Consider the following 19,610-nt stretch of genomic DNA (forward strand, 5'->3'; position numbering starts at 1 on the left):
TGAGACTGCAGGGAAGTTGTGGATAGACAAAAATACCTTATGCTTAGAATATCGCACAAAACTCTGTGATACTCAGGCTCCAAAAGAGCTACAAATAGCACAATTCAGTATCTGTACAGCTATATACAAATACATTCTACTACACAGAGAACCATACCCTTTTTCTTTACTATTGTTTTCAATAAGGAAAAACTAGGCTAATTAAATGTGCTTTGTTAGGAAGCCAGAATCCTCTTATTCCTGGAGTTTTAATAACCTGTTAAAACTGTCCTCAGGTTAACTCAATGTTAAGAAAAAGATGTACTTGCTTGCTTTTATTTCTTCCATCCCAAAAGATTAAATGGGTCATAGTGCAGGAAACAGGCAGGTAGGGAGAAGGAAGGGTTGCCAAGCCAAAATAATTACCAGCTGTTGCTAGTCTACAGAAACAAACAGGGTGGGTGAAGGATTTAATCTAGGAAGGCTGCTGGAAGAGCTCAGAGAGAGAGGATTGACGAAATGACTGTTGGCTTACACTGAAGTCCCCAGGCTCTCCTACATTGCTATCACTCAGACAGCAACTCAACGATGCTTGTTCCGTTGATTTTTGCCCCCTCTTGGCCGGATGACTCCACTCATGTGTCCATTTCCCCAAACCGGGGATAATTCCATTGTGAAACAATATATCCTGCACCACCTTGTTCTGACAAGAGAAAAATAATGTATTAAAGAGAATGGAAAAGTAACTATACACAAGCTTAAAAGAGGGAATACCATTTAATATGTAGCCTCAACACAGAGCAATTCTGATCTCCATTACAACCAATTAACCTCATTAAGTTCAGTGTTTATGAAGCCTGATGGCCTGATTCTCCTTTCACTTGCTCTGGTGCAAATTGGCCGTAACCCTACTGAAACGGATCGAGATCACTTAATCGCTCTGTGCCTTAGTTTCCACATCTGTAAAATAGGGATAGTACTTCCTTTTCCCAATGATTTCATAGAATCATAGAATATCAGGGTTGGAAGGGACCTCGGGAGGTCATCTAGTCCAACCCCCTGCTCAAAGCAGGACCAATCCCCAACTAAATCATCCCAGCCAGGGCTTTGTCCAGCCTTATCTTAAAAACTTCAAAGGAAGAAGTTCCACCACTTTCCTAGGTAACGCATTCCAGTGTTTTACCACCCTCCTAGTGAAAAAGTTTTTCCTAATATCCAACCTAAAGCTCCCCTATTGCAACTTGAGACCATTACTCCTCGTTCTGTCATCTGCTATCACTGAGAACAGTCTAGATCCATCCTCTTTGGAACCCCCTTTCAGGTAGTTGAAAGCAGCTATCAAATCCCCCCTCATTCTTTTCTTCTGCAGACTAAACAATCCCAGTTCCCTCAGCCTGTCCTCATAAGTCATGTGTTCCAGTCCCCTAATCCTTTTTGTTGCTCTCCGCTGGACGCTTTCCAATTTTTCCACATCCTTCTTGTAGCCTGGGCCCCAAAACTGGACACAGTACTCCAGAGGAGGCCTCACCAATGTCGAATAGAGGGAAATGATCACGTCCCTTGATCTGCTGGCAATGCTCCTTTTTATACAGCCCAAAATGCTGTCAGCCTTCTTGGCAACAAGGGCGCACTGTTGCCTCATATCCAGCTTCTCGTCCACTGTAACCCCTAGGTCCTTTTCTGCAGAACTGCTGCCTAGCCATTCAGTCCACAGTCTGTAGCACTGCATGTGATTCTTCCGTCCTAAGTGCAGGACTCTGCACTTGTCCTTGCTGAACCTCATCAGATTTCTTTTGGCCCAATCCTCTAATTTGTCTAGGTCCCTCTGTATCCTATGCCTACCCTCCAGCGTATCTACCACTCCTCCCAGTTTAGTGTCATCTGCAAACTTGCTGAGGGTGCAATCCATGCCATCCTCCAGATCATTAATGAAGATATTGAACAAAACTGGCCCCAGGACCGACCCTTGGGGCACTCCGCTTGATACTGGCTGCCAACTAGACATGGAGCCACTGATCACTACCCGTTGAGCCCGACAATCTAGCCAGCTTTCTATCCACCTTATAGTCCATTCATCCAGCCCATACTTCTTTAACTTGCTGGCAAGGATACTGTGGGAGACAGTGTCAAAAGCTTTGCTAAAGTGAATAACACATCCACTGCTTTCCCCTTATCCACAGAGCCAGTTATCTCATCATAGAAGGCAATTAGATTAGAGATACACAGGTTTAAAGCCAGTGAATGTGAGTGGAGCCCCTGGGACTTTTATTTGATTTCAGTGAGGCTGTGTAGATGTAACTGAGTAGGGAATCTGGTCCAGAATCTCCAGGTCTGTATGAGAGATCACAAAGAGTACATCTACACAATTACACATCTGTGGCTGGTCCGGGTCAGCTGATTTAGGCTAGCAGGGCTCGAGCTTCCGAGCTGTAAAACTGCTGTGTAGACGTTTGGGCTCAGGCTGAAGGCCGAGCTTTGGGACCCAGCTGTGAAGATCAGATCCAGACCTGAATTCTCCCTGTAAGTTTGGGGAGTTTGGAGCCATGTTTATGGTTTGTTGCTATTTACAAAGAACTAGAAAACAGATTGTTTCCATTTAATTAACAAAAACATCTCTAAGAGATATATTTCCATATGGGACAAAGGCAGAAACATCAATATTCTGCTAAACAGATTGAAGTTTGTGTGCTGTTATTGAATCGGTATTTAATCAGAGTGTTAAATAATTTATATGGTATGTACTGTACATTCTGATTAGAAGTGAAACTCTGAAATTTGGTGAATAATGAACCACAGTGAGTTGTGTCCTTTCTTTCTGAATCTTGTGGCAGGCAGCTAAAACATAGAATATTGTGGAAGTGTGATAGCCTTTTTTCTCCCAGTTCAATAATTCAATCTATTTATGAATTATTGGTATTTCTACAGCACCTATTGCTATGCTATCTAAAGACTATGCTATCTAAACTTTCTCACTTTTTACTATTAAACTAATTTAGTTTTTTATAATGCATCTGCGTTTGATCTTCACATTACATGCAGGAAAAACGTTGTAGGATTGATTGCTAACAAGCAGGTAAGAGCCAATAGATTTTTTTAAAAAAACCAACCCCCCCCCCCCCAAAAAAAAAAAAACACCAGAGCAAAATATAGCATTTTCGGTATCTCAAAAATGCCTTACAGTCACCAGCAGGACATCTATTAAAAATCTAGCACTGTCTTGATCACATAGGGACATCTGAACACTTTAACGCAGAGCAGTGATAACACCTGCTAACAGATTAAACACATTATGTAGTGTTTTTTCAATAGTATGTTTTACTCTACTGAAATTTCATTTATCTTCTCTCATTTAGCTGCAGCTTTTATCAAAAAACATTTAGGGACAGGACTGGAGGAAAGCAAAAGCATCTTAGTGAGGTGAAGAGTAATGAGATCTGATGTTCATCTGCAAGTTGGAGAGGGTTGTAGGACAGGGGTGACTGCATTTTGGCAACCACAAACTACAGTATAATAAGGATCCATGTAAATTTCACTGATTAAGCAGCTGACTAATTGCTGCATAAACAAAATTGGAGATTCTTTATCTTATTTCTATAACTACCTAAACCACATCTACATATCAGTACACAATTAGAAGAACATGATTTTTTTTTATTATTACTTGGCAATGAATTGGTGCATTTTAAAAAGAAATTTGTTTTTTAAATCTGAAGCATATTTCTCCCCAAATGATATTCATTTTAAAATAGCTCAGATTTTCATCTAAGCAAGACAGTGCCCCTTTCATTCCACCACAACTGTAAAAAGATGCATCTGAAATTCTTTAGTTCTTACAGTTTCTATTAATATTTTAATTATATTAAAATGGATTTTTCTAAGGCTTCATGAAACTACTCATTATACAGGCCATTTCACATCCATGGAAAGGTGCTAAGTAAGAGCTCTCCAATGTTATAGTTTATATATTGTAGTACCTTGACCCTCTGCCATTCTTTTTGTTTCTCTTTATTTATATATTCAAAGTTGATCTCATCCTGCATGAAAACAGAACAATGCTGATTAGTTAAGTCAATGTTTTTTCAATTATTTAGTCTTTTGTGGCCTTTACCTAATTTTATAATCCCTTCAAGACTGTATGATTGAATTTATATACTCCTACACAGAATACATCAGTGCAAACAATATGAAAATAAATATTCTTAGTTACAGAAACAGGAGCATTGAATAACTGTTCTCTAATAAGAATAAGAATGTTCTTCTCACAGGGAGAGAGAGGCTGATTCAAGAACCCCTGCTCATTAGGACAATTCCCCCCCCCCCCCCGCAATTTATTTATTTTTTTAAACGCTGGTAACTATACAGAGACCCCAGTTCAAGCAGCTGGAATCCTCTTCTCTTACTGCAGAAATCTAGGAGGGGACAGAACCTAGAAGTCCCCTCTACACACAAAATGAGTCACTTAAGTTTGGGGTTAGGCCAAACAGTCATATTGCTAACTTGCCACCAAATTCTTGTGCATAGTGATGACATCCTGATAGATTTGGGGCACTTTTTATTTATGTATTGCATGCAGGCCCACAATACAATACGGAGGTTGGCTCTGCTCTGGAGCCCTGAAAGAAATACTAGCAGACAAAAAAAATAATCAGTCTGACTTTGATGAGTAGGAACTGACAAAGGAGCTCACCACTTGCAGCAATGCCAGAATCTCAAGTCCACATGACCTGAGGGGAAGTTCCCTGAGCAGCTTTATGGAGGAGATAGGCGGGTAGCATTACTGTAAAATAGACTTGGGAATGATCTCTGAGGTGCATACATCTCACAAACCTGCTGTGAGTTTCACTGGCTCATATGGCCAATGGCTCCTTCAGGTAGCCAGTGATGTTTACAAAAACAAGGACAAGGCAGTTTTCTGTAAAACTATCAGATCCTGAAAAGGGGGAGCATTCCTGGTTAATAAGCAGACATGTTTATCTTGTTTACTTATTAAAAACTGAGCTTGTGTTGCTCATATTAATGCAGAATAGGGTGATGATCATAGTGGGTAAGAGACAGTATGAGGAGATGAAGGGATAAGAGTCAGTGATGGCGAGGATGGTCCTTGGGCAGCGGGGATGAAATGTTTTGCAATCCCGGCAAAAATGATAAGGTTGGCCTGCCCAGCACCTTAGATCCTCCTAGACTCCAAAATTGAGAAACACACAAATAGAGCCCAAGGAGCTTGCCAAAGGCTACAGGGAAAGTGAATGTGAAAGTTAGGATTAGAATTCTGGAGTTCCTGGCTCCAGGCCCTATACATAATCCACTGTCTCTTATTCTAGAGTTAAACTGTTTTTAGTACTCAGTTAAGTGTGAATATGTGGAAGTAACTCACATGAGGTGTTTGCTAAAATTATAAAATTTGAGAGGTAAGGCTGAATGGCTTATGAAAGACAACAGAGCCTTGAGACTAGCTCAGCCATCTATTCACTCTAATTCATGAAGGGCCAGACTGAGAACCCACTGAAGTCAATGAAAAGATTCCCATTGACTTCAGTAGGCTTTGGATCAGGCTCTATATGCAATTTAGAATCATTTAAAAACCATTCAGGACCTGGTTCTAACCTTTACAAGAACAAGAGTTTTGCACTTGGACTGATGGCAATATAACCGTTGCCCTTTGCCTAAAATTATTATCAGTGTCGCCACATTATAAGGTGCACAAAGCAGAATATTCCTGCCCTTGCATTTCAGAAGATCTACAGTGGCAGATCTGACTATGGATGAGATTCCATCTCCACATATGTTGCTACGTAAACTAAAATTGTCCATGATTATTCAACACTACCTTTCCTCTGGCATTAATAAAAAAAATTGATGAGTGGGGAATGTAGGGAGGGGAATATTAATTTCAAGTAAAAATATTAATTTCCACTAAAAGTACTGTTAAGAGAAAAATGAAAGAGTGCTTGGATCAATTAAATATCTGCAGTATTAATCACCAACGTTCCTAAGGGAACTACCAGAGAAAATAGAAGTGCCACTAGCAGTCATTTCTTAAAATTAAGAAAAACAGGGGAGGTGACAGCAGACAGGAAGAAAAAAAGTCTTGTGTCAGTCAACAGGAAGGGTAAAAGGGTTTAATCGAGTAATTCTACAGCATTTAGACTAATCCAATACAGTGTAAAACAGTGGGATAAATAAGGATATCAATATGTAGTTATTAAGAAAAGAACAACAAATCTTCAACAGACAAATATGGTAAAAGTACTGGGGGATAGTGTCTCAGGAGACATCAAACTGTTTTGAAGAAAGTAACTAAGAGCTGGGACATTATTATCACTAATATTAAAAAGTGCTCAAAAACGTGCTAGAATCTTTACAGAAAGACTGGCTCTTTCTCCACAATGTTTCATAGCATTTATGATGGTGTAACTCCACTGATTTATGTTCTCTATGAGAATCAGGCCCATAGGATAAGATAGATCCCTAACCCATAGTGCTTACGATCTAAGGCCTTTACCTTACCCACAGCTGTGCAAATACGGATCCTTATACCTATGCTGAATCCCTTTGCCTTCAGTGGGACTCTACGTGGGGGTACAAGTGTCATCAGTACATTTGTTTGTAGGACTGAGAACAGAAAGACATGGGAAGGGTGGAAGGAAGCAGCATAATATTGTTTGTATTACTTTTTTCACCATCAGATATTCCTTTCTTTGGTCCAAAACACACAGCCTATTTTCCTTCTGCTTATTTAATCTATGCCAGCCTTACCTCAGATACTCTATTTTATCCTTTGATTTTTCCACTAACAGTATTTTTTTAAACTCAACCTCATTCCATCCCATGTTTCCCACATGTTCCTCCTTCCAATCTATGTTGATTAGTTGTTTTAACCCTTTTCCATTGGCAATCCCTGTCTGACATAGTTTCCCCACTTTCCTTGACACGTCCCACAATATAACCCCCATCCACTCCTGACACTTCCCACCCAACTTTCAAAGCCTCTTCCCCACATTAAGGCCGGTGTTACTGATGCCAGAGAGAACTCAAGGCAGTGTGCCCCTTATTAAGAAGCCAGAGATAAGATTTCCATAAGCTTTATCTGCTTTAAATCATGACAGATTTAGTATAACTATTGTGTAAGGAGCTTTTTAAAATCAATGAATGTGGTTTAAGGTTCACTATTAGATTGAATTGCCAGGATCTAGAACTTCAGAGTTGAAGTTCTTTGGGGCAAGCATTCTATTTCACTCTGTTAATTTTATGCTCTGACACCAGCTGCAAAGTGCCATTTACATCTGCAATCCCACTAAATCATAAAGGATTATTCTTTAGTTCAAGCTGTCCATCATTAGTAAATTGACTGACTATAGGTGAGACAATATCCTCCCACTTAACAATTGTCAATTAGCCAATATGTTGATAGTTATTTGGTCAGTAGCAATTGCTGGCACATATTATTTCCTTATTTACACTTCATTTTAAAATAAATGACAGACCCCTGTCAGTGTTACCCATGTCCTCCCTTCTTCCCTTTCCTCCTTTTGTTACAATTGGATTGAAAGATATTTGGGTCAAGGATTATGTTTTGCTAAAGGTTTATACAGCACATAGCACAATGGGATCTCAGTTCGGACTAGGGCCTCCCGGAGCTACAGAAATACCAATAATAATAGTTGACGAATGAAATTCAAAAGATTTAGTATACAATCCTGTCCTCCGATTGACTTCACTGGGGAGCTGAAGCTGATCTTCTCAGGTCAGAATGAAACAGCTGATTTTTATTCAAATACAGCCAAATATAAATGTTCATTTGACCTACATTTCCCAAGAAACTCTTTTGACCCAACATCTTTCTCTCCAGGAACTATCTGATATTCTAGAAAACTCGTTATATTTTTCCTTATCATACTGGTGACCATTTGGCGCCCAAAATAAACATAACCCAGTCATAAACAAATCCATGACATTCACTTACGCCACAGCTTGATAATCAATTTCCCCTCTCCAGGATTAAAGGTAGAAAGACTTTCAAAATATTGTACAGATCCCTAGCCAGAGAGATTCCTATTGGCTACACATCTGAAAAGGTTCAGACATGTACATTATTTCTTCCAATGTCAATGGTAATAGACACATGCTGAACTGGATCCAAGTCCATCTAAGGAGAGAGGCATACATGGAATTCAGTGTTTTGCTAAATCAGCCCACTTCTTTAAGGGGATCCAGAATCATGATCATGGAAGACAGTTTGATCAGAAAATCCATGATTTTAGGGGATGGCAGAATTACAGAAGATTTATTTATGTGCGCAGGCTCCTGCCAGACCATTAATCCCTTTCCACAAAATCTGGAAATACACAGTGTGGATCTGAGCACAATTTAGTCCTATAAATGTTAACAACTGACATTTTACTTTTCCCTTTATGTGATGTTGAGAAAATAGTACTTCTACTTTCAGTAGTGTAGACAAAAGTATTACCCCCAAGAAATACAACAATAAGTAAATATTAATTAGCTGCTAAGTCTGATACTCCAGTGCCTGTATAATAATGTATGCACTATGGGGCAAAGTAATCTGAAAGGTGATCTTCATTTTTCCTCATCTGACATACCATACTGCACTAGTAAAGAGAATGTTATGTGCTGTAATTATGAGAGATCAATACCACCTACAGCTAATACTATCCTTCTTCAAAGAAATTCTAACCGACAGCATGGGTTGTACTCCAGTCATTTTACTACAATACATAGTAAAAAAAACAACAGTTAAGTATGTTTTAGCTCAATCTAGTTAACTCCCAATATAATTAACATCTTCACATATGATAGTCTGCCCTCTGTGAAATACATACCATACTTCTGTTAAAAGAAAATCTGTAAACCCATTATATTGTTTACAGGTGTCAAAGTTGTAAGTATAGTTGTAAATATTCAACAGAGCAGTTTCTTATATTTAATCATCATACTACAACAAACACCATGAATGCAATAAAGCCATTACAAAGTCCACATGCACTTAGTCTCTTGTCACATAACAGAACCTTTGGTCCAGAAAGGCACCCTTCAGGTCCATAACACCTTGGCACTCCTTAATTTGCAGGGGAATTCCTTAAGGTGTAAAACAAACTTAAGAGTTGAATCTGTCCATCAAGAGAATCAGAAACACGGATTTCCTAATCCTGATGTAAGTGTGGGAGGAACAGCAGCCAGTACTTTTCCATATGATTAATTATATGTGCATTTCTATTTCTATTCCATGCTCTTAAGTACCTCAGGAAATATAGGAGAGGGGTTGTTTTGTTTTTTTAAACATGCCTCATACAATGGAAGCTGACTGGAAGTCTGGATAGTAACGTTACAGAATGTAGCTGAGTACAATTTATTTTATTTTTCTAGCATCCAACTACGTCTTGTACACTCTATTATACCTTTTTGTCAGATTTAAACCTTTTGGAGAATATTAACATTTAACTTGGTCTGTAAACTCCACCTATGTTTTGAGGGATAGAACTGGGCTGTTGCATGACAGTTTGCTTAGTAGTTCTGTAAGAAACCGGATAACAAATGATTTCCAGGGCTTTTCTTCTAGGTCAGCAGTTCGCAAACAGTCTTTCAAATTCAATTAAAATGCTTTATTTCCCCACTGGCCTAAGGATAATAAATGGAAGAACATCTGTACTTAATACTTCTCTCCTATAGAAATTCTTCATATTACATGCAAGCAAACTGAGATCCATTGTCAGTGACTAGTTATTTCAGATTTCATTAAGACTGAAGGTTGTTAACAGGAACTTCATTCCTGTTGTGAAAGTAACGTTAAGGCTAATTCTGGCTAGTTGCAGAAATAATAAGTAAATAGATCAGCATAGCAGTTTTGGCTGCTGTTGTTTCAAAATGCCTTACTGTATCAATACAATCTTTTGCCATTAAGAATCAGGTGAGGGAACTGGCTGTGACAGCACTGTGTGTGTTAAAGCTATTTTAATATAAATACAGTGCCTGACCTGAAGCGTGTTGAAGTCAGTGGAAAACTCCAATGACTTTCAATGGCCAATTACATCAGGTCCCTGGGAAGTAACATGATTTTAGACCACTCAATTTGTGAGTCCGTTCTTGGCCACCAACAGAGACCTGTAAGCTTTGATTTGACTTGAATAAATCTATGATGAGTTTCATGAACAATTTGAGTAAACCTGAGCTGGAATTTAAAGGAACAATCATAGAACTGGCCTAATTCTGACCTCACTTAGATAAGATTTACACTGGTATAACTTCATTGACGTCAGTCAAGTTGTTTTGGATTTATTCCAGTAAGATTAGAGGCCCAATGCATCCTCTCGGTGGAACAACTTGGAAGATGGGGGATAAAAATCTCAGTAAGGATCCTGTTGTGAAGATCCTTCCACGTAATCCTGTCAGGCACCTCTCCTAGCTAGTTTTTCCAGCTCATGTTGGCACAGCAAAGTACCCCTGGGCATGCTTAGATGGAAAAAAATACCACATATATCTATATGGGATCCACAATTCTTGAATAAATTGTAACATCATGATGTAAATCTCAGAAAAAAAATCTGCTAGAGATTGCTGCAAATCAGGATTTTATGCCTCTCTGAGATCATATGATCAGAGAAGAAAAAAATGTATCTGATTAATATAGCACGTGGAAAGATTCAATTTCAAACTACATTTAACTTAATATTCAAACAGAGCTGTGAATTTTTTTCATTATATGCTGGTGTCCTTCACTACACTAGAGCGTAAATCCAAACTGGCCTTGCAAAATCAGTGACATCACATTCTGGAAAGCATTTGGTGATGATACAAGTCTAGAAGACATGCAGCAAAACCAAAGAGAGACCCTCTCCCCCCCCCTCCCCCCCGTAGGTTATGCAGCTTGAAAGATAGTGGCTATTTTAATATTATACCAAAGGTTATGATTTTGCCATGGGTATTTTAATTAAAAGTCATGAACAGGACATGGGCAATAAACAATAAATCATGGATTTACTGAGAAGTCTGAGACCTGCTGTCCAGGGCTGCATTACTGGGCTTTTCAGGAAGTCATGGAGGACTCATAAAATCATGGAATCCGTGACTTCTGTGACAGATTCGTAGCTTTAATTTTATACCTGATAATGTGTGCCCTGAAAATCAAAGGTAGTGAATAGCTTATTGCTTCATGGCTCCAAGTAGACTTCCTCAGCATGTGCTCATGTGTTGCTGTCATTCACAGCTTCCTTAGAAGGCTTATCTTGATCCACAAATATACAAAAACCACCAGCTTTCTCTTGGAAACATCAACTGAAGGCATCCTTTCTGAAGGGTCTCACCATTCTTTTCATGCTGCTTTTATACACTCTCTTTTACAGTTCCTTGGATGCAGTTGCCTCACAGACAAAAGCAAATGTCTGAATTTCTGTTTTACGAGGCAACAGCTCTTCTCAGTTTTACTTTGCATGCAAATGTAACTGCACTGTTCAGTGTATCACTCAGTGTAGTCTGTCACCATGGAGACAGAGGCTTAACAAGCAAGGTCATTCTGTGAAGGTGTGGAAGAAATGCATCCATTTACACATTGTAAGTTTAAAGTAGTAAAAGGTCTATTCCAAGAACTGGGCTGATATTTTACAATACAGAACTCCACAATTATATTACCAGTGTTATGTGTCATCAGTGCATTAAGGCAACCAAGCACAGGGCTTGGTTTCCTCAAGTAAGTTACCAGACTTAGTTTAGGATCTGTGAGCCGAGCACTGAAAACACTGGAGGCCAGTAGATTCAGCCAGAACTGACACAGCTGAATTAATATATCATCTGCTCACTGGAGTGTAGCTTTCCTCCATGGGTGGAAATATCCATATGGCAAAAAAGTTTATATGAACAAGTTTAGCTGAACTGCAATTATCTACATTAAGGACAGTAACTTAACATTCCTGTTTTATGGAATAACAATAGTGGAATATATTACCTACATGATCTACCTTCCCTAAATGTCCACATTGTGTATCCTAGGCCAGATTCTATACCACTGAAGTCAATAGTACAACTCCCATACAAGTCAATGAGGGCAAAATTGGACCCCTTTTGTAGGGTAGCCTCTGTAGTTGGCTGCATACAGCCAAAGATCCAGAATGAAGATATGACTTTTTTTTCAAAGCAATGGGCAATGCTGAGATGCATGAATCTTCCTAGATGTAAGAACTATGTTCCATTTACCACTATGTTGTCTGACATGCTTGTCTAGTGATTGCACAACTAATTAATTAAATGTTTGAACATGGTCTATAATCCCTAGAGCAATTATTCTAGCCACTGCCATAAACATACTCCATTTGATCAGCAAGAAGCTCAGCTTTCTGTAAAGTTAGTTCTGATGGCAGAAGAAATCATTTCTATACGCATGGCATGCCTGTTTCCTTTCCATCTGAAGGTGTATTAGATCACTGGACATAACACTTTACATATAAGTTCCCTAAACGTATTAGTAAATATCTAAGTACACTGGAAAAATGAGGATGTGTCTACTACCACTAGTACTTTCACCATAAGTTGGTTAAAGCTGAAACCACAATTGCATACCCAGTTATTAAGAAGGAAAAAAGCATAAAATATGTATGTTGCCTTCAATATCCATACAGTCTTAGCAAAGCAGGCGTCCTGCACATCTCCATTACTATTAAGAGTATAGATTTCAAGCATATCTAACTAATGTTTAAAGGGTAGCAAAAGTTCACCACCCTAAGGAAGAAATGCAGAAGGATGTATAAGAGATGTATGGTGAAATGTTTAGAAATGCCTAAGTAACTTAGACTCTTAAGTCCCATTGACTTTGTGGGCATTAGGCTCCTAAAGACCAGATTCTAAAGGTATTTAGGTGCCTAAATACCTTTGAAAATCTATCTTTGAGGGCCTTGCTGCCATAGATATCACCTCCCTATATACCAACACCCCTTATAATGACAGCATTACTGCCTGTCTCAAACATCTACAAGACAATGGACAACACAAACATATCCATCCCAAACATTGCCATACTCATCCATTTCCTCACCTATAACAATTTTACACTCAAAACCAAATACTCAAACTTTTATACTGGTGACCCCTTTCACATAGCAAGCCTCTGAGTGCAACCCCCTTATAAATTAAAAACACTTTTTTATATATATAACACCATTATTAATGCTGGAGGCAAAGCGGGATTTGGGGTGGAGATTGACAGCTCACAACCACCCATGTAATGACCTTGCGACCCCCTGAGGGGTCCCGACCCCCCAGTTTGAGAACCCCTATGCTAAACTATCTGTTCAATCTTGTGTTTAGCTGTGAGGCTTTCAATACCTTTCCTAGACCTAAAGAAGAGCTCTAAGCTCTTGTGTAAGCTTGAAAGTTTGTCTCTCTCACCAACGGAAGTTGGGCCAATAAAAGTTATTACCTCACCCACTTGTCTCCCTAGGGACTTAAGTCACTTTTTAAAATCAGATTTAGCCTCCTAAATCACTTAGATGCTTTTGAAATTTTTGCCCACAATGTCCTGCTTCATCACCTAAATGTTATACACTGTCATCATTAACTGCTATCATTAGCTTTTAAATAATAACTGTAGCAATCTCAAGTATCGGGGGTAGCCTTGTTAGTCTGTATCCGCAAAAACAACAAGGAGTCTGGTGGCACCTTAAAGACTAACAGATTTATTTTAGCATAAGCTTTAGTCGGTAAAAACCTCACTTCTTCAGATGCAATCTCAGTTACAACTGTTGGTAAAACGTGACCATTATATACTATAGTCAGAGAGAGTATGAACACCATAGAACTAGCAGTGTTACTTAGGAAATTTTGACCAGCAATATAGCCTTTTCTAACATTGTATAGGCCGAATTCTGGCACTTATTCATATTGTATAGTGTCTTGTTCACCAAAGAGCCATGTTGCAATCTATTGGGAAACTTAACAGTGTAAAGTATTAGAAGGGTAGCCATGTTAGTCTGGATCTGTAAAAGCGGCAAAGAGTCCTGTGGCACCTTCTAGACGAACAGACGTATCGGAGCATAAGCTTTCATGGGTGAATACCCACTTCGTCGGATGCAACGGATCCTTAACAGTGTAAGGTATTATTCAACATAAGAGTTACAAAATCAGGAAATATCAATCTCAAGAAATAAAGGGACATCCTTTTTTGTGTTCTCCTTTCTTGTGTTGAGTAGCACCTTACTCCACGAGCAGTTTTAATGAAATTAATGACAACACTAGTTCAGTAAGGTGATATTCAACATGAACAGACATATCAGAATCTTGTCCAAAGTAAAATAAGCTATGAACATGTGAGTATAGTGACACTTACTATCATCTAGCTACCACCACAGCTAACTCACATCATTCACCACAGAGACAGTCATTCTCAAGTTGCAGGAGTTCCAAATGATTGTTCAAATGAGCACGATGGCTAATGATGAATATGAGACGTTATCAGGGATGGTTATTATTATTATACTTATTTATCTATGCTGTAGATTTTACATGGTTTTTAGCTGGCAATTGAGACAAAATAAATAATATTGTAAACTCCTGCAAAAAACTTAAATATGGATGAAAAAACATTTAGAAGTCAATCCTTGCTTTAGATTTGTGACTGACAAATTGGCAATTTTTCACAATTTGTTCCCAGCTGTGCAACGATCTTCAACTTATAAATAAGGCCATTTTTGGCAGATCAATGACCATTTACATTTGGAAAACAGTAGTCTCCATCAAAACAGGCCAGGTTTGTGGGAAAGTAATTATTCTTAATGTGGAAAAGAACAAGAAGTGAAATCACTGAGACAAAGAAGCATTAATGAGTCAATTTTCTACAGCTTCACAGATGAGGGAAAATATAACTTGGCTCAGTAGAACATCATCATAATTAGCTGTGGCGTGGGACAGATATGAACTTATTCCTCTAACTTGAAATTCCCACAAGCGTTGTCATTATTCTAAAGATAAGAAGTGTTCAAACCGCCATCCCATGGAAATAATACAGTATTTGGTACCATTGTTGTCTCTAGAGTTTCGAAAGATTTATTCTGAATTGTTAAATGGGAACAGTAAATGTTTACTGCTTTCCAGTTACAGTACAATATTTTATTTTATATTTCTTCCAAGTTTTTTCTCCCAAAATGTTGAATTCAATAAGCACTAACATTCTTTTTCTAACCTTTATTAAAGATTTTTCAGATTAACATTGGAAGACTGCAAAATATTGATTCCACACTTATGAAAGTTACTAGAACTATATGTAATACTAATAAAGTTTATTTTTTTGAATGTACATAGCTATTTGGGAAAATATTAACATTTTCATACAATACAGTAAAGCACTCGACTATGCTCACAATACTATATTTAGTTGCCAAGCAAAAGAATGGAAGTTTTGTATCAAGGACATACAGTTTAATAATTTAAGATCAAAGTGTTGCCACAATTAAATTTGTATTCTTGGGCCCTGATCCTTAAAGGGATCTAGAAGTGTGGACTTCACAACTGCATGGAGTCCCACTGACTTTAATTGGACACTACATAGGGGTAAACTCTTCCCATATCAATCTCTTGCCAGGATTGGGGTCTTGAAAAGGAAACTTGATTTTATTGGATAGCATTGTGCAAAGCTGATCACAGATGGTTACAGTGGTTTTCTAGAGACTTTTTCTAGACAGAAAGGGAAAAAGGATGAAATCCAATATAGAAAATACAGTATCGGCATTGTTTTCTTTTTGCCTACGTCTTTGAAGAGTTCTTACAGAACTGTCAGCAGACACTAAATAACAAAGCCTGATAAGTTCCAGACCAAACCAGGATGTGTGTATGACAGGAAGCCCAGGCTGAATCAATTAAATTACACTCTCAAAATGTCCACAAAGTACATTTTTAATATAAAGGCTCAAGTTAAAATCAAGACAAATATATTCAAAACAGATAAAGCTTCGAAAGAGATTGAATTAAAGCATCTTACAACAGTTTGTTCTTTTAGTTTAAAAATGATGATTTGCGATGCAAAAGTCCCAAAGAAGCAACAATTATTGGAAGTAAATTTCTAATCAGAGTGGTGTATGGATCCCTTTTACTTTTGATTTCCAATGTGTTTTAAGGCTAGATTTCACCACAGCAGTATTATGATAAGCCCCCTCTCCGCACAGCACATTTCTAAATCCATTGTTACCGAATTTTGTTTCTACAAGATAGTAAAATTATTACCACTCATCACCATTGTAATGTGTGTGGGAATGGGAACAGCTGACCCCTCAAGTCTTTAATTTTTTCTAATATATAATATATATCAACTGGAATTTTCAGTTCATAGAGGAACTGGTTGTTGTCCAAATTGAAAAAAGTGATTTCTCCTGTTAAGGCCCCCCCGTGGGGAAATCACTGGCACTTCCCTGTAGAAGGGGATCGGGTGCATGTTAGTGGACTGGGTTACAGGACCAGGCTCACGTTCTGCAGCTCCTGGCATCGTGTCACATTATCCTGAAGACATTTGAAGAAAATCCCTAAGTCAGTTTGAGTGTTTAAAACTCCTAATCAAGATTATTATGTAGGAAACATGAAGCTACTAAAAGCTCTGGGGTCAAAGGGCAAGTAAAGACCTCAACCATCCACACAGGACAAAATGCTTTCCTTTTTAAATACAGAAAGTGCCTGTACAACAGCAGTTCCTATAGGGTGGCTGCAGTGTAACTCTTAAAAATGTCTTACATTCAAATACCAGTATCAACACTTTAAAAGTAGCCTACCCCCTCTGCCTCATGGGCTGGCCTACACACAGAAATTACAGTGATTTGACTGAGCTGGTTTCAAAATTGATCTAGTTAAATTAGTACCAATCTCTACAGACACTCTTACAACAGTTAAGAGTGGTTAAAATCAATTTAGCTTAATTTGATTTATCATATTAAAATAAATCTATTTAAAGGTGCAATTGTTTAACTGTGAGGGAAATTAACTGTTAAAACAACCTAGTAAGGGTTGTGCTGGTTTTTCCATCACTAAATCAAGCTTGTCTGTCTTTCTAAAAAGATATGCTTTGGTTCAAACACGAGTTAATTCAGGGAAGTCCTATGGCCTGTGTTATGCAGGTCAGACTACATGATCACAATGGTCCCTTCTGGCCTTGTAATCTATGAATATATTCCGTTCAGTCCCTGAACTAATCTAATTATACCAGCTTCTTCCATCCCTCTACAGGCCATTATGCCACCAGAGAAGAGTTATAGAGTGCAGTATGCTCCAGCCACATCCCCGCAGCCCTGCCCCCGGACATATCCAACACATCCCTTCTCCTAAGAGCAGGGAAGGGAACTGACATAGAACCATCACACCCAATCTATATCAATTGGAGTACCTCTCTCCTCATGACAGGGGTGTTCCGAAAGGACTATTTAAATCTCCAGAGTAGTGCAGGAGCTGAGTCTCTCTCTCTGTGTGTGATTGATATATATAGATATATATACAGATATATATATTTGATTTCACTTTAATATTTCCACCTCTCCGCTCTTTTTTCACACTTTCTCATAAGTAGAGCACAAAACCAATAATGTTTAAGTGAGCTCATCCTTCTGTAGACTTCAGTGCCTAGAGCCGTCAACCAAGTATCTTCCATGACCTCTAAATTCACACAAACCCAAACCCCCTTCCACCTGCCCACACAAACACACTCCCCACACACAAAGTTTTCTTCTGTCAGGAAGCCAGTGTCAACAATCCTTACTAAGTGCATGGCTATAGCTCTGAGTAGTTGTCCGATCTTCTATTACTTTTCAGTGCGGGGAGCAGTCAAACTATAATTGTACTGAAATCCTCCATTAATGTCTATTCATCCTCAAAACATATTATTGCTATTAGACAAAAGCAATCAATGCTACTAATTTGTAGCACTCGGAATCTTTTTTGTATGATTAACTACTGAAGTAGTACAAATCTTTTTTATTTTATTATCTTCCACAGGATTGGAATTTTTGAGAAGATATTTCATTACAGAAGAGTTGGGGGGGAAAGCTCTGAAATCTCTTATTTTAATGTAGACCTATGTTATTCTAAGAACTGTAATGTGGGGGCCATCTGTGTCTGGGAGTTCAGATCACCTGACATAATTTTGTTTTGGACAGTTGAAATCCTGTGCTTCATCCAGAGTCAGGTATCTCATGTAGGGCTGGATCCTGCCAATATTACTCATGTTGAGTGGTACCACAGTCTACAAGTAGTCCCAATGGTTTCAACATGGCTACTTGCAGAGCGAGGAACTATTCAGCATGAGTATGTGTGATGGAATCTAGGCCATAATAAATTAGCACCACTTTCTCTACCCAAAAGAATTCACAAGAAGCAGAATTACTATCCTAATTAAGGAGCAGTCATCCCTTGGGAAATATCCCAGTTAAGCAGTGTCATAAATATAAAGGGAAGGGTAAATACCTTTAAAATCCCTCCTGGCCAGAGGAAAAACCCTTTCAGCTGTAAAGGGTTAAGAAGCTAGGATAACCTCGCTGGCACCTGACCAAAATGACCAATGAGGAGACAAGATACTTTCAAAGCTGGAGGGGGGGAGAAACAAAAGCTCTGTCTGTCTGTGTGATGCTTTTGCTGGGAACAGAACAGGAATGGAGTCTTAGAACTTAGTAAGTAATCTAGCTAGATATGCGTTAGATTCTGTTTTGTTTAAATGGCTGATAAAATAGCTGTGCTGAATGGAATGTATATTCCTGTTTTTGTGTCTTTTTGTAACTTAAGGTTTTGCCTAGAGGGATTCTCTGTGTTTTGAATCTGATTACCCTGTAAGGTATTTACCATCCTGATTTTACAGAGGTGATTCTTTTATTTTTTCTTCTATTAAAATTCTTCTTTTAAGAACCTGATTGCTTTTTCATTGTTCTTAAGATCCAAGGGTTTGGGTCTGTGTTCACCTATGCAAATTGGTGAGGATTTTTATCAAGCCTTCCCCAGGAAAGGGGGTGTAGGGTTTGGGGAGGATTTTGGGGGTAAAGATATTTCCAAGCGGGCTCTTTCCCTGTTATATATTTGTTAGACGCTCGGTGCTGGCAGCAATAAAGTCCAAGGGCAAAAGGTAAAATAGTTTGTACCTTGGGGAAGTTTTAACCTAAGCTGGTAAAAATGAGCTTAGGGGGTTTTCATGCAGGTCCCCACATCTGTACCCTAGAGTTCAGAGTGGGGAAGGAACCTTGACAAGCAGATATCCAAATTAATATATCCCAATTAAGTGGAGTGCACTGTATTTCAATATTTAGCTGACAAGTGGATTTATTAGTCCTATTATATTGATGTAAATGCAGCAACAATTATCATTCACCTTCATCAGCCAAAGTATCATTAAGTATGGGTGAGTTGGCATAGTAGGGGGGAAACTGAAAAACAGAATTGTACCTTTCCACTGGGCAAAAACAAATGAAGACCTTTTCTTCTCCATCCTACCAAACCATGCACCATATTCTATGCTTTATGTCTCCACAAATGCTCTCTCATTATGCCCAGTAAAATATTCACCCTATATTCCAAAACAAGATAATACTAAATGCCTTGACTAAAAAGACACAATATTATAGACTTGGAAAGATTAATATGGAAAAAATACGGAGTAACTTCAGCTGTGG

At 38.5% G+C, this 19,610-nt stretch overlaps 1 protein-coding gene across 1 annotated transcript in view; it reads right to left on the reverse strand.

The window, feature by feature from the left end:
* Positions 1–454: 454 nt before the first annotated feature.
* The window catches only part of CNBD1 (cyclic nucleotide binding domain containing 1), a 280,150-nt gene continuing 260,994 nt past the window's right edge, over positions 455–19,610 (reverse strand). The window contains exons 12-13 of the mRNA XM_043538780.1: positions 3,954–4,013; positions 455–682 (exon numbers count right to left, since the gene is read on the reverse strand). Of these exons, the coding sequence (XP_043394715.1) occupies positions 455–682; positions 3,954–4,013 (288 nt within the window). The remainder of the gene's footprint in view (positions 683–3,953; positions 4,014–19,610) is intronic.

This window comes from Chelonia mydas, chromosome 2 (assembly GCF_015237465.2).
Source record: "Chelonia mydas isolate rCheMyd1 chromosome 2, rCheMyd1.pri.v2, whole genome shotgun sequence".
NCBI classification, from domain to species: domain Eukaryota; kingdom Metazoa; phylum Chordata; order Testudines; family Cheloniidae; genus Chelonia; species Chelonia mydas.